Source organism: Gossypium arboreum, chromosome 13, assembly GCF_025698485.1.
Source record: "Gossypium arboreum isolate Shixiya-1 chromosome 13, ASM2569848v2, whole genome shotgun sequence".
Classification (NCBI taxonomy): domain Eukaryota; kingdom Viridiplantae; phylum Streptophyta; class Magnoliopsida; order Malvales; family Malvaceae; genus Gossypium; species Gossypium arboreum.
In genome coordinates, this window is record NC_069082.1 from 118,679,122 (window position 1) to 118,697,729 (window position 18,608).

At 33.3% G+C, this 18,608-nt stretch overlaps 3 protein-coding genes across 5 annotated transcripts; 2 read left to right on the top strand and 1 right to left on the bottom strand.

Moving 5' to 3' along the window:
- The first annotated feature begins 302 nt into the window (after positions 1–302).
- Positions 303–2,559, top strand: LOC108461704 (cation/calcium exchanger 2-like). Its single transcript, XM_017761621.2, has one exon. The coding sequence runs from the start codon at positions 712–714 to the stop codon at positions 2,416–2,418; it is 1,707 nt and encodes a 568-aa protein (XP_017617110.1). The 5' UTR covers positions 303–711; the 3' UTR covers positions 2,419–2,559.
- Positions 2,560–6,535: 3,976 nt separating this feature from the next.
- On the top strand, positions 6,536–11,204 carry LOC108461815 (replication factor C subunit 3-like). Of its 2 annotated transcripts, none has more exons than XM_017761760.2 (11): positions 6,536–6,770; positions 6,898–7,024; positions 7,324–7,356; positions 7,703–7,871; positions 8,161–8,342; positions 8,593–8,729; positions 8,839–8,937; positions 9,168–9,237; positions 9,310–9,384; positions 10,155–10,200; positions 10,851–11,204. In XM_017761760.2, exons 2-11 carry the CDS (start codon positions 6,983–6,985, stop codon positions 10,907–10,909), a joined length of 912 nt encoding a protein of 303 aa, XP_017617249.1. In that variant the 5' UTR covers positions 6,536–6,770; positions 6,898–6,982; the 3' UTR covers positions 10,910–11,204. The 2 variants fall into 2 exon arrangements, with proteins under 2 accessions (XP_017617249.1, XP_017617248.1); XM_017761759.2 differs by having other exon boundaries at positions 6,914–7,024.
- A 921-nt stretch (positions 11,205–12,125) lies between these two features.
- Positions 12,126–18,061, bottom strand: LOC108461621 (cationic amino acid transporter 2, vacuolar-like). 2 transcript variants are annotated; one of them, XM_017761517.2, is made up of 14 exons: positions 17,632–18,061; positions 16,890–17,091; positions 16,614–16,698; positions 16,338–16,478; positions 16,108–16,226; positions 15,934–16,030; positions 15,672–15,844; positions 15,515–15,581; positions 14,786–14,944; positions 14,121–14,385; positions 13,364–13,472; positions 12,833–12,945; positions 12,656–12,731; positions 12,126–12,543 (listed from the first exon to the last, which is right to left on the bottom strand). In XM_017761517.2, exons 1-14 carry the CDS (start codon positions 17,789–17,791, stop codon positions 12,390–12,392), a joined length of 1,920 nt encoding a protein of 639 aa, XP_017617006.1. In that variant the 5' UTR covers positions 17,792–18,061; the 3' UTR covers positions 12,126–12,389. The 2 variants fall into 2 exon arrangements, with proteins under 2 accessions (XP_017617006.1, XP_017617005.1); XM_017761516.2 differs by having other exon boundaries at positions 13,364–13,481.
- Between the last annotated feature and the right edge of the window lie 547 nt (positions 18,062–18,608).

Here is an 18,608-nt window from a genome sequence, read left to right on the forward strand (position 1 = left end):
ACGAATGAAGCGGCCTATCAACGATTATACTGTGTTAGTGAAATTCACATGAAGTCTCGTCGTCATGAGCAAACGTGCCAAACTCCCCATAATTTATGTCTCCCTCTCTTTCGCTAACTTTCCACGTTGTGTTGTCACTACTCTAAAGTCCAAACGCTTTATTTTCCATTTGGATAATAATAGTTGTAAATTAGTAAAAAGGAATTAGATGGAGGACAATATTTACAAATCATAAATAATAATTTGAGACAAAATCCAGACAATAATATATTAAAATATATAAAATCAGACCGACCGACGAATCAGCAGATTTACAAGATTACATCATCTTTTTTGTGTGTGTGTTTTATTCTGAAAAGTCCTGGAACTCCAGCGATTTATGTAAAAGGGACACCCAAACCCTAAACCTGGATGCCACTTGTATCTGATGCGTGATTTGCCTTGCCACCATATCCATTTTTTTAATTTCCTTGGTTGCTATTGGTGCAACATTAAAAGACAAACTGAGCTTTTAATCAACAATCTTTTCATTTCATTTCCTTAACCCAGTCACCATCCAAATCCTATATTAATAAACAGCCATTTTCCTCTCCTACCACAATACTGCTTTTAAAACACCCCATGCAAAGGTTAGTGTTAGTTCTTACAATTGGGTTCCTTAATCATGTTTTAGTTCAATATTTTCTCTCTTTTTGGGTTTGAGTTTCTGGTATGGGTACTTGGGTATTACAGTACCAAAACAAGAGGTGCATCCTCATTTTCATGAACATTTCATTCCTCTTGGTGGCATCTGTTTTCCTGATGATGTGTTCCAGTTCTTCACAAGTTGTTTTAGGGAGCAATGGTTCTAAATTTCGCAATAGCCAGCAAGATTGTAAAGCCCTGGAGGATTTAGATGATTATAAAGCCAAGTGTTCTTATCTCAAGTCTAATAATAACCCATGTGTTTATCAAGGCTATGTTGATTATCTTTACCATTTTTATTGCAATTTTGGAAGATTTCCTGTGTTGGGTCTTTGCCTGTTGATTGCTTGGCTTATTGTCTTGTTTTATCTTTTGGGAAATACAGCCTCTGAATACTTCTGCTATTCCCTTGAAAGCTTGTCAAGCCTGTTAAAACTGTCCCCTACGCTTGCTGGTGTTACACTCTTGTCTCTTGGCAACGGTGCCCCTGATGTGTTTTCTAGCGTAGTCTCTTTCATGGATAGCGCTACACAGGACGTTGGCCTAAATACTGTTTTAGGTGGTGTTTTCTTTGTGACTTGTATCGTGGTCGGAACGATAGGCACTTTCGTGCACCGGAAACGGGTTGCTGTCAACAAACCGGCCTTTGTAAGAGATGTTTGCTACCTCCTCTTGGTTCTTGTGTCCTTAATTTTGATATTGATTATGGGGGAAATCAATCTTTGGGGAGCAATGGCCTTTTCTTCAATGTATATTGTTTATGTCATCCTTGTTTACATCATATATATTGTTTGGAATTCTGGTGGAAGGGACATAACGGATTCGGATTCGAGCTATAACAGCGGTTTGAACATACCGATTTTGAACGGAATCGACAAAGTGGAGATCGTTTATTTAGAGGAAGGGGATGTGAAAGATGTAAAAGGAGATGAATTCAAGAACTGTTGCTTATGTTTAAGAATATCAGATACTTGGAGTGTGTTACTTTGGGTCCTTGAGATGCCCCTGTATTTACCTAGGAGATTAACAATCCCAATTGCTTGTCAAGAAAGATGGTCTAAACCAGTTGCAGTTGTTTCAGTGACATTAGCACCAATTCTCTTATCTGTACTTTGGGACCTTCAAGATGACAATCTAACCTTCAAAACTGGTCTGGTGGTCTATGGAATTGGGGTCCTGTTTGGCATCAGTTTGGGGTTTCTTGCATTTTTGAGAACCGAAAAATCTAACCCACCAAAGACCTGCTTGTTCCCTTGGTTAGCTGGAGGGTTCTTGATGAGTGTGGTTTGGAGTTACATCATAGCTCAAGAATTAGTTGGCTTATTGATTTCACTTGGCCACATACTTGGAATCAGTCAGTCAATCCTTGGTTTCACAGTCCTTGCTTGGGGCAACTCACTTGGAGACATTGTCACCAACTTGACAATGGCAATGAATGGTGGTCCAGAAGGGGTTCAAGTGGCTATATCAGGCTGCTATGCCGGTCCTATCTTCAACACTCTCTTTGGTTTAGGCATGTCATTGGTTGGCTCAGCCTGGTATGGGTACCCTTCACCTGTTCAGATCCCTGAAGACCCGTATCTCCTTGAAACACTGGGTTTCCTTGTTGCCGCCTTGCTTTGGGCCCTTTTGGTCCTACCAATGAGAAATATGAAGCTTGATGGGGTCCTTGGTGGAGGCCTTTTTCTCATCTACTTCACTTCCATGTCTTTAAGGGTAATTCAAGCCCTCTAACTCTGTACCAGTAGTTGTCGGCTTCAAATGTAAGTGTTAGATGCTAGCATTGATCCCATATGGGTATGTTTAATTCTTTTAAAGTTCTTCCAGAGGATGTTTGAATGGATGTATCCACATACCCATATTTGTTTACACAAAGACGCTTCAAAAAAAAAAAATTGAAGAATAGAAGGAATATAGATACTGTTAAAGTTAAAACTAATTTCAACACATTAATGGATTCTCCATTCACTCTAAAATTTAGCCAGTGAAGCTAAATATCTATTTACCTACCTGTCAATTAGTCAATTAAAAGTAGCACTCCAAGGCTGACATTTCAATTATTGATATCACAACAAGTTGAGTTTGACAGAAAAAGATGGTGAATGATTGGTTGCAAAACTCCATTCTTTTCTTATGGTTTTTGTCAAGCATGCAACAATGACACAAGCCTAATTGTTTTATTTTTCCAATTCGATTGAGCTTTCAAATTAATTTGAGTAGGCATCTTAATGTCAATTTGGCCTTTGCCACACTTCTTTGTTTTGTTGTTGTTGGTTTTTTCGGCATTTGGGAAATATTTGGTCCCCCTTTCTCATCCAACATTTTACCTTTCAATTTGGCCTTTGCCTCATTATCATTTTTGGCATTTGGTAACTACTAGGTACCACTTAGTTTAGCTTTTTTTGTCAAATAAATTTTACTTTTTTTCGAGGACGAAATTTACATATTGATTATTTAATTTTAAAAAATTATAAATTAATTATTAAATTATTTCAACGTTACTTGGTTACGTTATCTTTTATACCGTTGACTTGTTAACTTGGTAACAAATGTATGATGTGACTATTAAGTCATTATTCATCATAAAACCCAAGGTCACTTAATTATTACTAAGTTTACATTGCGGTCGCCCAATTTCAAAAAGTTAAAAGCTGGTCGCTGAACTATACGATAGTTAAGCAATGAGATTTTGGAACTTCCTTCAAAATTGTATTTCAGTAATCTTACTATCGTATATCATCTTCCTTTAGCGAAGAATCACATTGAACTAAAGCTCTTTCCCTCCTCTTACGACCCTACTATTTTGTTTTCCTTGAAATGACCTAAAACTCTGCTGATTTATATATCAAGCCCTAACAAATAAATTCTCCAATTTTCGTTTACCGTCATCGAATGGTTGCCTAACTTTGATATGTTCCTCTTCTTGACAAGACCTTCTCCTTAACCATTCGGATTAAGCATCCGTTGATTAAAATTCTTAGCTTAACTCCTCATTGAATCTTATACACATGACTCTTTTTTTTTTTTGAAACTTTGATTCCTTTTCTGATTTTATCATGTCCCTTTGTTTTTTTATATATATTTTTGTTTGTTTTGATTATAATTATAGTGATATTTGGTTGTTAGTTTAGGATAAATGTACTTGAATAATTTGATTGTAGATTTTCTTGAGTTGTGATTTTGGTTGAAGGGGAAGTGGTGAGTTGGTTAAGTATGAAAGGTTGTTGGGTTGGTTGCGTTAGATGTGAGGCATGGGGTTGGCAATGGCATTGCTAAAGTTTGGCGCTTAAGTTGTTGATATTGTTTGGATTATGGAGTTAGGGAGTAATAGTTTAAAGAGTGAGTGACTAAAGTTTAAACTTGTAAAGTTCTTAATAGTTCAAAGATAAATTTATACTTTTTTTGAAATTGAGTGATTAAAGTGTAAACTTACTAATAATTGAATTACCTTAGGTGTTATGATTAATAATGACTTAATGACCACTTTAAACGTTTGTTACAAAGTTAATGGGCGATGACTTAGACAATAACGTTTCAATAGTTCAATGACTAACTTATAATTTTTTAAAATTGAATGACCAAATTATAAACTTATAAATTTTATATAATTTTAAATTAATTAGAAATAAAATATTAATTTTCAATTAAATTTTATTAGATAATAAATTGAAGGATGACAAAATTTAAAGTTCGATAGATTCCAAATAGATTCAAAGTGGATTTTTCTTTTTTTTGAAAAATGGATGTGATGTGAGATTGATTTTTCTTATGAATAGTGATTATGGAACAGTTGACCCACTTCATTATATAAAATTACTATTTTATCCTGATAATAAGTCATTAAAATGGTAATAATGTAATATATAAAAAATAATATATTCTATGTTTAAATAAATTTTTGAAGAATTATATTTTAATTTTTACTTGACTTTAAAAAATTAAAAATAAATAATAAAATTAAATGGACAGGATAAGGTGGCGGGGATAGATACATTCAACATTTACAGAGATAGTAATAGTTTTTAATATTGTATACTCATAGTGAAGGGAAACGGGTGGTGAAGCTGAACGTATCAATTGAAGGGCGACAGTGAATTTAACAATATCTGTCCCACTCCGCTCCATTATCATCTCTAAATAAATTGTCTTTAAAATAATATAATTATATTTTATTAATTATGAACAATTAAATTTATGATAATTTTTTGCCCAAGCCGTCGAAGAGGATAAACGCAATGCAAGAAGAACAAAATCGACGAGTCCAAATGAGGGATAAGGAACCATCAACGATGATAAAAAAAAAAAGGGGATACCTTTATTTGAGTCTTTGGAAGATTGGGGAAAAGAAATTTTTTTGACAGTGAAGATATCTGGCTCAATTTGCTCACATATCAGAGCAACTAATCAGCGAATAAATTCGCTAACTGAAGGGATATCTGAGTCATTGCTGCCTTAGTTGTTTCACGAATCGCCCTTGAAACAAAATGAAGAAAAGAAGAAACAAGAAAGGGATTCGTCAAAAAGATTGAAGAACTGGCTGCTGATTTTTTAGGTACTGTTTAGGTTTTCTGAATTTGTTTTTAGGAGCTTCATTTCACGCTTTGGGCCTTAGCCTTAGCCTTTCCCTTCTTATGTTATACATTTGTTTTTCTATTTTCTTTAATAAAGCAGACCAGGTTTTTTTCTCAAAAAAAAAATGATAATTTTTAATTATAAATAAACTATGTTATATTCCAGTAAATTCATAATTTTTATTTATGTGTATTTCTTAAAAATATTTCGATATTTATAGAGGTAAAATGTAATAAGTAAATTGTAACAGCGGTTAATTTTTTAGGTAAAGTATAGAAATGTTCATTAAAATATTGCTTGTGTTTTATTTAGACACTGACCTTTAAAATTTTTTTTTTTGTCACTAAATTATATAAAATCAAATATTTTCTTCATTGCACGCTAATAGTCCTTTGAATATTAACAAAAGTGTTTATATGAGTTTTATTAGTTTAATAATAAATTTAACTTTTAATATTTATATATTCTATCAATTTGATCCTAATTATTAAAAAATTTAATAAATTTAATTCTCAACATTTATAAAATAAAAATTTATTGAATATTATTGTTTATATATTGCATTTTACCTCTACAAATATCTAAATAGATTTGGGCTATAATTAGTTTATTTTGAGTTTGAGTAATAATGATTATATTATTTGGATTTGAGCTTATTATAATATATTTGGGTTTTGAAATAAATATTTTAGGATATGAGTATTAGGTTTATAAATTTAATAAGAAAGATAAAAAGTTATTCAATTGTCAATATATTATAATAATGAACAATAAACGTTATTTTCATTAATTCATATAATATTATAAAATAAATAAATTTTACATAAGCACTTTAATCATTTTATATAAAATAACTCTATTAAATAAATATAATTTATGCTTTTTATAAGGCAATTTATAATTGTATTGTTATTCTATAAAAGTAAAATGAATTATTATATTCGACATTAAAATATTTATAACTTATAAATTTTAAAATTATTTGAATCTGTCAGAGTCTGCTCGGCTTGTTCCAAGCTCAAAAAAAGAAACCGAGTCTGAAAGAACCCAAGCTTGAGAAAATCTGAGCCTAAGAAAGCCCAAGCCCAAGCCAATGCTAATCTGAGCTTGAGAAAATCCGAGTCCAAAGTAAGCTTGATCAAGCCCACCCATTTGTCAACTCTAATCTAACCTCAAGTGACTAAAATATTTGATTTCGAAAAGTTGAGTTACTAAATCCATAGAATTAGTTGGATAACCAAAATAGAACTAAAGGCATAGTTGAATGACTATTATTGATATTTACCCTAAAAACATTTTCTCCTTCTTCCTTTTCCTTTTAATGCAAAGTAACAACTCCACTCTCGCTCTCTCCTCTTCCTTCCCGCCACTTTCTCTTTTCCTTATTTCAATTTCCATTTCACTGAGAATAACCAAAATTTTCTTCAAAAATGTTGTGGGTTGATAAATACCGACCCAAAACCCTAGACCAAGCTATGGTTCATCAAGAGATTGCCCTGAATCTCAAGAAACTGGTACCCCATTTTTTAATTCACTTCAAAATGATTTTTTTCTGTTTAGTTTTGAATGCCTAATTATTAATTTCTCCTTTTTGGTTTTAATTGATTCAATTTCATGGGTTTTTTTTTCTTATTTATATAGAATTTTATTTAATCAGGTTGCAGAGCAGGATTGCCCTCACTTACTCTTCTATGGACCATCTGGGTCTGGCAAGAAAACCCTAATTATGGCTCTTCTTAGACAAATTTTTGGTCCCTCTGCTGAAAAGGTCTACTCCCTCTCAATTTTTTTTTTAAATTTTCATCTTTTAAACAGATTTATAATTGTTGTATGTATAACTTTTTTTGTTAAGTGAAGGAAATATTTAAGTACTATGTTTATTCTTTTTATTTCTTTACTTAATTTAATTTGGGGGCAAAAAGAAAAAAGGAAATATGAGTTTGTTTTTCCAATTTTCTTCTTGAGTTTTAAGTCGGGTTTTCTCTTTTCATAGAATTACCACTGGATTTTTATTTTTATTTTTTGGTTATTGTGCTTAAAAGGATTATTTTGTTTGGTTGGTTGCAGGTGAAAGTGGAGATTAAGAACTGGAAAATTGATGTAAGTTTCAAATGATGATTTAATTTTCATATCAAATTTCTTGATCTAATGAAAATGAAATGTAATATTTCTGCTCTATGGATAAAATTTTCAATAAAGATTTCATTGTAAGAATGAGAATTTCTAATGATGATTTGCACATAAGGGTATTTTGGAGCTTTCTTTTATCCTTGATGTTTAACAGATCTTTATACTTGATTTTACATTTATCATTGTTACCGTTGTACGGAACAATGAAGCTTATTGTTTTGTTGAGCATTTTTGAACCATCATTGGTTGAATCAAGGCATTATTTTCGCTTTATGCTCTTTAACTAGAGTACCATCTTCTTTTCATTTTGTTTTAGGCTGGAAGTAGAACAATTGATCTGGAGTTGACCATGTTGTCAAGTGCCAACCATGTGGAATTGAGTCCAAGTGATGCAGGCTTTCAGGACAGATACATAGTTCAAGAGATAATTAAGGAAATGGCTAAAAATAGACCAATTGACACCAAAGGGAAAAAAGGATATAAAGGTAATCTCTTTTTTACTTGCAGTCCAGCCTAATAAATCTCTGTTAGAAGCTTGTCTCTTGTCTAGAATTCAATGTTTAACATATGCCTCCATAATGGCATTGTATCTGTATCTTTAATATTTTATTTTCCGGAATTAGCATTCGTTGTCCATGCCCTTTATGTTATCTTGTCTATTTGGTATTACTCTTGAAGCTTATTTCAAGTTGATAGGTTTCTGTCTCTCTTAAAATTTTGAGTAATTGTATATAATTTCACTATTTTACTGACATTATCTTTTATGAATGTCAGTGCTGATTCTCAATGAAGTTGACAAGCTTTCAAGAGAAGCCCAGCATTCACTCCGAAGAACAATGGAGAAGTACAGTGCTTCTTGCCGTCTAATTTTGTGCTGTAATAGTTCTTCAAAAGTCACTGAAGCCATTCGGTCTCGTTGTTTGAACATTCGAATAAATGCTCCTTCAGAAGAACAGGTTGGCAGAGGTTGCTACTTTTTTTTTATTATCATGTGAAAATATGAATAGATATAATCTAACACATGTTCCTTCAAATCTTTTTCCTCAAACCCTTTTAAGGGGTTGTTGCCTAAAGCAATATGATGTTCATATGCATTTTGTTTTCCGTGAAGAATCTTTTTCTCTTAATGCCTGGCTTCTTCAACTCTGACCAATGTCTGTCTTCTTATTGGTGAATTGAACTCTATTTCCTTATTCTCTACGCCAGATCATTAAGGTGATAGAGTTCATTGGAAAGAAAGAAGGGTTGCAACTTCCATCTGGTTTTGCGGCCCGCATTGCAGAAAAGTCAAATAGGAGTTTAAGGAGAGCTATATTGTCATTTGAGACTTGCCGTGTTCAACAGTTAAGCTCGGTGTTATCTTTTATGGATCAATACTTCTGTCATGCAAATCAGGGCAAGAAACTTCCTTACATATGTTTTTTTTTTTTTGTACTGTATTCGTGATTATAGGTACCCTTTCACAAGCAACCAAGCAATTCTGCCAATGGATTGGGAGGAATATATATCTGAAATAGCAACTGATATAATGAAGGAGCAAAGCCCTAAAAGGTTTCCACTGCAACATCTTACAGTATCTTATTATCGCTGCAATAATTGATATTTCCTTCAGTACATATTTGGTAAAGTTAGTTACATTATTACCTATGGCAAGTTCCTAAAGGAAAGATGTACAGGGTTGTATGAGTAGAAGTGAATTGAAATGTAAAATGTCCTTTATGGTATCTTTTGAGCATCCATCTTCAAAATTTCCTCTTAAACCATTTTTCTTTGTTCTTTAGGCTGTTTGAGGTTCGAGGGAAGGTGTATGAATTGCTTATAAATTGTATTCCACCTGAGATTATCCTGAAGGTAAACACGGCCCAATTTTGTGTTGCAGTCTGATATCTTCTTGAATTAAAGTTTGCTTGGTTGCTGTCTCAGAGGCTCCTTCATGAGTTATTGAAGAAATTGGATGCAGAGCTAAAACACGAGGTGTGCCATTGGGCTGCGTATTATGTAAGTTCAATAGTCTATCCTATACCAGGTAGTATGTGTTAACTTTATCTGACCTACATTAGATATTGGTTTTTTTGTGGTTACGGCTGATTCTTCTGTGCTTCATCGAAATAGTCAATTAACATATTGACCTTGATTCAGTGCTCAGTTCTTTGGCCTTAAATTGAAGCCAATCTTCTCTTAAACTCGTAATTTCCATTTATTTTGCAAACCCCTGGATAAAAAGATGAAGGAAAAAGAACGTCATAGATGGCTTAAAATCAGACTATCATTTAGTTACATTTAAAAAGTATCAAATTCTTTCAGCTAAGGAAGTTTGGTGTAAAATGGATTCTTGGATATTTGAAGACACCATGCCAATCAATAGCAGATCAAGAGGTCAACTAGCCATCAGTGTGCCACTGACTTACATTGCTTAAGTCCTTGTAGTCATTGAGTCTCGGGTTCAAACCTAGACAACTGCTTTCTCTACCCTTAATGATGATGATAATGATAAAGCAGATCAAGAGCAAGCAGTGAGGTCATTGGTTGAAATTTTCTATCAATTGTGGCTTGAGTGATGATTCTACGGTAATATATTAAAAATCAGCATATGCTTGTGGTGAGTTAGATGTTTTCAGGGTGATAAGATCTGATGCTTCATTTTATTGTTGCCGAAAGTCACTAGGCATTCCTCTGATTAAAATAAAACAATATTACCGAACTTCAACTCTAGATTGAACTTTTACTATTCTAGTAATTTGACCCTTCAATTTCTTTCCTTTTAACAGGAGCATAGGATGCGTCTTGGACAGAAAGCCATCTTTCATATTGAAGGTACCCAAAACTTTTTAAGTTTTCTAGATTGAAGCAGCTCATATTCAATATTAAATGACTTATTCTTGTTGGAAATGAGAGAAATGTTTGTCAATTGAAGGACACATTCCTCCATTTTCTTTAATGAATATGGTATTGGACATTGATCGGTAACCTGAATGTGGATTAAAATGACACAAGATTTATGTTGAATAAAGACGGATGAGTGGCCATGGGAAAGACTCGGCAAAGTTTTGAAAGTGTCTTGAGCTAATGATCATCAATTAGTCTTGGGTAGATGAAACTATTTTCTACGTTCTTTCATTGATATTGACCTATATTTATATTAGTGTCAGCTTTAACATATGCTTACAATGTGGCTTCTTACCAACTTGTAGTAAAGATATTGTTGTTCCATTGTGCGTAACTATGTTACGTTGACTCTTTATTTTGCTTGAAATGCCAATGTTCAACACCTTGCCTGACATGTATCTGGACATGTTTATGACGATATAACCCTCCAAATACATGAAAAAATTGAAAAACAAAAATAAAATCAACATACTTGTATTAACTCTTTCTTCTGACTTATTGCTTGACAATGTTCTTTCAATGTTTCCAAATTTTGCTAATCAAATTCATTCATATGTTTTTCTTCTCTCTTTTTGCAGCATTTGTTGCCAAGTTCATGAGCATTTACAAGGCCTTCCTGATTGCAACATTTGGCTGAAGAATGAACAAGTAAGCATCATTTTGCCTTTGGATCTTTTATCGATTCCAGGAACACAGTTTCTAGGATTCCGTTTATGGGCTTCCAGCGTGCTTCTTGGTGCAGTTGACTTGTTATTTTGTATACGAACTATGAATGATGCGTTAGGTGTTCATGTAATAACCATTGAGCAAAACCATAAATTTCATTTTTTAGTTCTCTTCTCTGCTTAATTGCAAAAGGTCGGGTTATAAACAGAAAAAGTAAAATAAACAAATAATGTAGGCACCTTTATAAAGGGATGATGTTAAAATACTGGATCAGAGATTGAACTATTTTTAGACTTCCTATTATTGTTGCACTCACTGGTTGGACCAATTGATTGTATTAAAGAAATTAAAAAAGAAAAAGGAGTATTATTATCGTAAATATTTAATAAAAACATGTATCTGGTTAAATGGTATGAACTTTTGTACTTATTTTGGGGGTTCTAGGGTTCAATTTTATCATGCAAAATAAGAACAAGTCAAAAGCTGATTTTCATGGTTTTTTCTTGGTTAGGATAATGTTTGGTTTAACGATTCTGATTATACATAGCGCCTATTTTGGTCCAATTGGAAAGGTACAATATTTGTTTCTGGTCGTAAATTTATTCAATTAAAATCAAGGGTGAATTACTCAAATAGTCATTTTTGTTTTTCTCATGTTATATTTTAGTTACTTCTATTTGAAATATTACATTTTAGTTACTTATGTTGTCGTGTTGTAACATTTTAGTTACTGAGTGTTAATTGCTATTAACGGTATAACGTAAACTGATGGGACATGTTAAATCATCATTTCAAACGAAAATTTTAAGTTAAAATTTATAATTGGTCCTTATATTTTTTTCGTTTTGAGCAATTTTTTTTTTTACATTAAAAGAGATAGAAAAGGAGGAAAATAGAGGGAGAAACAGAAGAAAATAAAAGGGGGAATTAACGACTCGGTGATTAAAATGTTACAACATGATAACGTAAATAATTAAAATATAACATTTCAAATATAAATGACTAAAATGTTTATTAGTTTGAAAAAACAAAAGTTATTATTTTGATAATTTATCCTAAATCAAATGGCAGATTTGTTTCAATTAATAGAACGGAAAATTAATAAATTGTTTATTTACATTTTACATATAAAAGTCAAACTAAATTATTATTACTCTATTGAACCGAAATCAAATCCAACACTATAATTACGAGAGATGGAAATCTGTAATTCACGTTGCTAATAAGTATTTACACTTTTGCAATAGAGTTTTCCCATCCTAAGGAAATACATGTAGACATGCAAACAAGTTACTGATTTTATGGCCTTCTGAAAATTAATAAATAAATAAAGTTACAAGCTTACAACACTGAGATTCTTCTCCAGAACTATGACCAAACAGTCATCAGTACAGCTCATGTAGTCTACATGTTTTTCCTTCATTTTCTTTTGCATTCAAGGTTCCATTACACTAAAGAATTGCTCCGGAGGAGCGATAAATTTCATCCACATGCGCTTTAGGCACGTAGATCGCATTTAGCAGCGAGCTGTGTCTACGACCATAGAATATGTAAATAAGAACCCCGACCATTAGCCAAACCGAAACTCGAACCCAGGTTGCAACCCTAACGGTTTCAAACAGCAAAAGGATTATGATGAATTCTCGATCACAAGTATCTGTATACCAACGTGGAAATAACAGAAAAATAAATAAAAATAGACCTAGTTAAGACTTACTCCAAATTGATGAGAAGGTAAACATTGATGAGAATGCAAGAGATTGGTAGGAGTGGAACGAAAGGACATATGAAACCTGAAATATATATATTGGCTCGTAAATTAACCATGCAAAGTTAGATGAAATCACAAAGATTCTCGAAACGACGAACAAAGATAAGAGTGCCAATAGCATACCTCCTGCATGTCCAAAGTTATGCCTTTCATCATCTTGATCAATACAGGTGAGAATTACCAAACCAGAAAGAAGAAGAAGACCGCCAGCACCACACAAAGTGAACCGAATAAGGCTAGAAGAAGATACCAATGACCATCAAATAAAACGAGAAATATATATAATGAAACCATTTGAAAAGATAAAATTCAAGAGAGAGAAAGATTGTAAAAAATTAAATGAATATTCTTCAATCAGAATCGTGCCGGATACAACTTGTATCCAACACTTATTCCCAAGTCCGAGTAACATAGGACATAATGTCTTCCAGCCAACCATTGAAAAAATGGGTTTCAATTCTCTTTCTTCATCCATATAAATGTATGACACCCAAGCAACACAAATCTCCTCTTCATCCTCTTTTTTATCCCTTTTTTGGATAAATATCTCCATATTCATGATAATGAAAAGCTTAATAATGGTCAAGAATGATATATTGCCTCAGCCCTCCATTTTATCAATGTAGTTAGACAATGCTTTCATGATCAGCCTACCTCGAAAACCACAGATTTGAAGCTGCAAATGTAAGCATAAATGCCCCTACACATATTAACATTATGGTCCAGCCGGCTATTTTCCTTCGGTTCTCTTCATCAAGGGTACCTGCAGTAACTATTACACAATAGAGAATCAATCTTCAGGAACTACCATATGTTGCTCTAATTCTTCAATTTTCTTTGTACTCATGTCCAATACATATAGTTGTATACAGACACAAATGTAAAGATATGGCTCTCCAAAAAGCCCCAAAATACATAGAATTTATTTTTTGAATACGCCTGTGCTGGATACATTCCCAGATTCATCATTCTAACCCGGTCCAAGTGACATGGAATTCCATGGTAATAATGTTCATAACTGTGAAGCATTTCATATTGAAACCTTGATAAGAAGTTTCACAATATTCAATTACATTACATCTTATCATCAGTTTGCACATATAAAAGCAAGGAAAAACCTTCAAGCACATCTCTAAAGTCTGTGACAAACCAAGACACTGTATACTGCTAATGAAAATGATTTTATAAGATCTGTATCTGTCACTTGGACTCAAAGGCTAATGTCGGATACATGTATGTGCCCAACACAAGTATTCTCATATTCTCCAATTTTTTCATATATTTGGAGAATCATACGCCCCACCATGTCCAAATATGCATTGCATATGAGGGTCGGGCAAGGATGCTTTCGGGAAATTGAAGGAGCAAATAGATTTCTATATCAAAAGTAGACATAAGGCAAGGAACTTACAACTGGATAGAGCTTCTAGTTTTTCAACAACAGTACAATCAACTGCAACATTCTTTTCTCCAAGCAAAGGCAGACAAGGATCTCCAGGACTCTTAGCTGGGTTTTCTCCATTAATCATCTGAGCATCACTATTATGTCTCAGCTTGTAAGAATCAATTGACTCCTGAAGTGATAACGGAAGTGGCACCTCGTCTGGTGGGACATATCTAAGTATCAGCACAGAAACTGCAACCATAGTAAATGCAAGAAGTGTACCCACACTGACCTGCAAAAGAAAGGCAACTTTTACGAGCTCCATATTTTAGGCAAACGCATTCACAGAACTGTTAATAAAATTGAAATTTGAGCCAGAGGAGCTTGGTTTATGCATCCTTTTAAGCAAGGAAACTTGGAACAATCAGATTATGTTCTATTGAAAACTGTAAATAATCAAACAGATTATGGCAACAATCAGAGACATATCACTATATGATTAAAAAATTTATTTTCAACTTAATTGAAAAGGGTCACCACAGTAATTGAATAAACTCAAGACCTAGGAGCACAGCTACATGCTTAAATCCATTTACAAATTGATACAATAATGCGATAGACGTACACCATAAGGCACTAAAAAACAAACAAAAAAAAGGCCCTCAATTACAAGAGATGCCGGTTAAACTTACCATCCCTGCCAATTGTGAAACATCCATGAAGAATGCCAAGATAGAAGCAACTATACCAGTTGCTAGCGTGCTATTGACAGGAACTTGAGTGTGTTTGTTAACATCCAAAAAGAAGGATGGCAGCAATCCATCTCTAGCCATTGCCATAAGAATTCGAGGCTGAAAATACACAATTAAGAACATTAACATAAAATAATTAAATAAGATATCAACATCTATGATCAATCATGTAGATTTAGGTGCTAACATTTTATTTATACATTCTGACAACATACTAATGAATCTTCAGAAGAAATAATTAAGAAGTTGATACATGTGGTATACTAATACACACACACAAACATACAAAAGAAATCGAGATTATATCAGAGTAAAAAGTCATTATAGAATCAAATGTTATATAGTTGAAAGGGATCTCTAGAGTTGATAAATCATTTTACAAATAACATTGATTCAAGCACCCACTTTGTTGTTCTCATCTTCGGTTATGTTTAGCACTGCAAGTAGTATGATTACAAGAATCCTAATTTAAGACACCATGGTTCGAGGTAAGGAAATGACATAGCAGTAATGTAATATTCTAATTTGAGACAATCATCAGAGGGTAAGGAGTGATGGAACAGTAATGTTATATGGGCAATAATTATGGGAAATTAAAATCACATTGATGAAATATTTGTAGAACACCATACAGTTTTACAGGTATACTATTGGGAACTTGATTTGTACCTGAGGGAGGATTGAGCCCATCAATGTTGAGATAAGGGCAGTAACAGCTCCAACAGTTATTATGTAACTGAAATAACAGAAAAGGAAGGTTCCTCGAGTAAAAAAGTTTGAGAAAACAAAAATATGTTAAATGCTTTGAATGCGCAAGAATACTCACGCAGCCCATTGCATCCCATTGCTAGCAAATGCAGAGGAGATGGGGGTGTCAGGATCCATTGCATAATATGGGACCAGACCCACAATTACAATAGAAACCAGCATGTACAAACAACAACAAATGGAGAGAGATAATGCAATACCCAGTGGCAAATCTCGTTTGGGATTCTTCGCCTGTCATGCACAGTTTGAAGTTCCTTAGATCGCCAGAAAAGACAGCTTTTAATAAAGGGCAAACTGCCAAAAGAAAAGAAACCATATACCTCCTCAGCCGTGCTTGCAACCGTATCAAAACCAATATAAGAAAAGAAGACTGTTGCAGATCCCGCAAGCATTCCATCCACCCCAAAGGGAAAATACCTATACGATGAAAAAGTTCAATAACAATTTTTGAAATAATCATATAGGCATGGAAAAACAGAATGAAATGCCATTACCCAGTAGGAACTTCATATCCGGTCCATCCAGTCTTGAAACCCAGATAACCACCAGCTATTATTACAAAAAGCATGGCAAATACATTTACAGCTGTGGCAATGCCTTGTGCAAGTGCACTCTGCACGAGATGGGCAACAGGTTTTAATTCAAGGCTACAATTTACAAAGGGTGATGGGTATCAGCCACGAACATGGAAAAGGAACTGAAAATAAAAGGAGATAGAAAGCACCTCCTTGATTCCCAAGCATAAGAACCCAGTCACAATGAGAACTAGAACTGCAGCGCATGGGTCCACCATAACATCAAGCCCGGGAAAATGCTGACGAGCTAGAAAAGTTGGTAGACTATTTTCACCTCCAAAGAGCAAAGCCTAGATGCAAAAATTAAAAGAAAAGAAGAAGGAGCAACGTAAATAGAAAACAAAAGGCAGCTCCCTGCTCCTCCCACCCAACAGATCCAGCCAAAGAAAAGTAAGGCAAGAGATTATCAAGGAAAATCACTAAACCAGATTAGGGGAAATGCCACGAGCAACGGCAGATCCACCAATTGTATACTCCAGTATCAGAGCCCAACCAACCAACCAGGCAACACTACACAATGGATCAATGGCTAAAAAGCATATAAATCTTCAAGAAAGAGAAAAGATTGTACATTTGAAGCCACTTTTTATTCTTTTACCAAATGGAACAGTTGCCTATTAGGCTATCCACTTCTCGAATTGCAAGAACAAAGACCAACAGTAAGAAATGTACAAGATATATCAAGAAAACATAGAAATTACCCTTCACCAACACAAATGTATGAATAATGATAGGCACTGCCAGCAGACGGGCAACGACTAGCAAGCTCAGCATAGCAAAAAGCAGAGAGGGCAGCGGCAATTCCGGCAATTAGAAAGCACATGGTGAGAGCTGGCCCAGAATGCTCTCTAGCAACTGCTCCAACAAGAATATAAACTCCAGCTCCGATTGTTGATCCAACACCTAATCACATTGCACCAAAATTCAGAATAAGCTGTCTATTTTAGGTACCAAAATGAAAGAAGGCCATAACCTTAAATGTAAAAGAACTAACATATGCCAACCTCCTTATTAGAATAAACAAAATCAAACCAAATAACCCAATGCATCAAAGATACCCATAAGGAGAAATAAGCAACAAAGATCAGTCATTGTACAGTGTGAATAACAATCCAAAACACCAGCAAAATCAATATATAACACTAAAACAGATCAAAATTTCCTGGAAAAGAACAAAAAAAAATAGAAATAATCAAATATAAAAATTGCTATATAATAACAAACAGCTAAACACAAAAAACGAAGATACAAAATTCCACAAAACAGCTAAACAACATTTAAACCCATCATCAAAAACAGCCAAAAAACACATACACAAATTCAGGATCAAATCCCACCCCAACCCCCCCCCAAAAAAAAAAGGAAAAGATAAAAAAAAAACGCAAAACTTACAAAGTAAAGTCAATGTTTTCCAAAAACTAAAACTAAAACATAAATTATTACCGACTGCTATGAGATGAGGAATGGTCAACTCTTTAGCCAGCTGATGATTATCCAAACGCTTGGTATGGGCACAATCTACCTGTTTTCTTCTTACCAAATTCTTTAAACCACCCCATGAAGAACCGAAACCCTCTTTCTGGGAATCAACCAGAACACCCATTCCCCCAAATATATCAAATTTCCCAAATAATTAATGTTAAAATTATTGAATCAATTGTAATTCAAAATTGTAGCTTTGTTCTTAAAAAGCTACAATTTTATGAACAGTAAATTAGAAAAAGAAAACTTTATTAACGTTAAAACCTGCCCCCTTAACCCTTTCAATTCAATTAATTTTATGTTGTTCTTAAAAGGGAATCTAAGCAGACAGATACGAGAAGAGAGAGAATATTTGTTTTCTTCTCTCTTCGATAAACTTTTGTTTGGCTTTTGTTTTAACAAATTGAAATCATTTGGGCTTTTATAGGAATAATGAAATTGCCCGCTGCCCGTATCTGACGAATCGACCAATAGCTGGGCTGCCCGGGAATGATTGACTTTTTGTTTTACATGAATATAAAATTTCTTAATTTCATATCTATTTTCTGTTTTTAAATTATTTTTCAAGTATAAAAACATATCATTTTATTTTTAAAATAAATTTAAAATTTACTAACAAGTAATCCAGATAAAATTAAAATTTTTCTCAAAAATCCACATTTCATAAAAATAACATCAATTATTCTCCACCACAAATAAATTAAGAGAAATTGTTTTTTGGTACAAAAGGAAATTATTAAATATATAAAAATATTATAAGTAGTTTAGATTTTCCATTACTAGAATAAAAATAGGATGCATGTTGTTACAAGGATATAATAAAAATATTAAAAATAATACAATATACAAACATTCAATTTAATTTTTTAATGTAATATATACAATATAATTATAAATCTAAGTAACTATAAATATGAAATTATTATAAATGGAAGTTT

Coding starts and splice junctions, on each gene's coding strand:
- LOC108461704 (XM_017761621.2), top strand. CDS start 712: ATGGGTACTTGGGTATTACAGTACCAAAACAAGAGGTGCATCCTCATT.
- LOC108461815 (XM_017761759.2), top strand. CDS start 6,687: ATGTTGTGGGTTGATAAATACCGACCCAAAACCCTAGACCAAGCTATG. Junction 8,343..8,592: donor ATGCTCCTTCAGAAGAACAG/GTTGGCAGAGGT, acceptor TCTCTACGCCAG/ATCATTAAGGTGATAGAGTT. Junction 8,938..9,167: donor AAGGAGCAAAGCCCTAAAAG/GTTTCCACTGCA, acceptor TTTGTTCTTTAG/GCTGTTTGAGGTTCGAGGGA.
- LOC108461621 (XM_017761516.2), bottom strand. CDS start 17,791: ATGGGTGTTCTGGTTGATTCCCAGAAAGAGGGTTTCGGTTCTTCATGG. Junction 16,031..16,107: donor GGATATGAAGTTCCTACTGG/GTAATGGCATTT, acceptor TTCATCGTATAG/GTATTTTCCCTTTGGGGTGG. Junction 12,544..12,655: donor TACCTTCTCATCAATTTGGA/GTAAGTCTTAAC, acceptor TGAAACCGTTAG/GGTTGCAACCTGGGTTCGAG.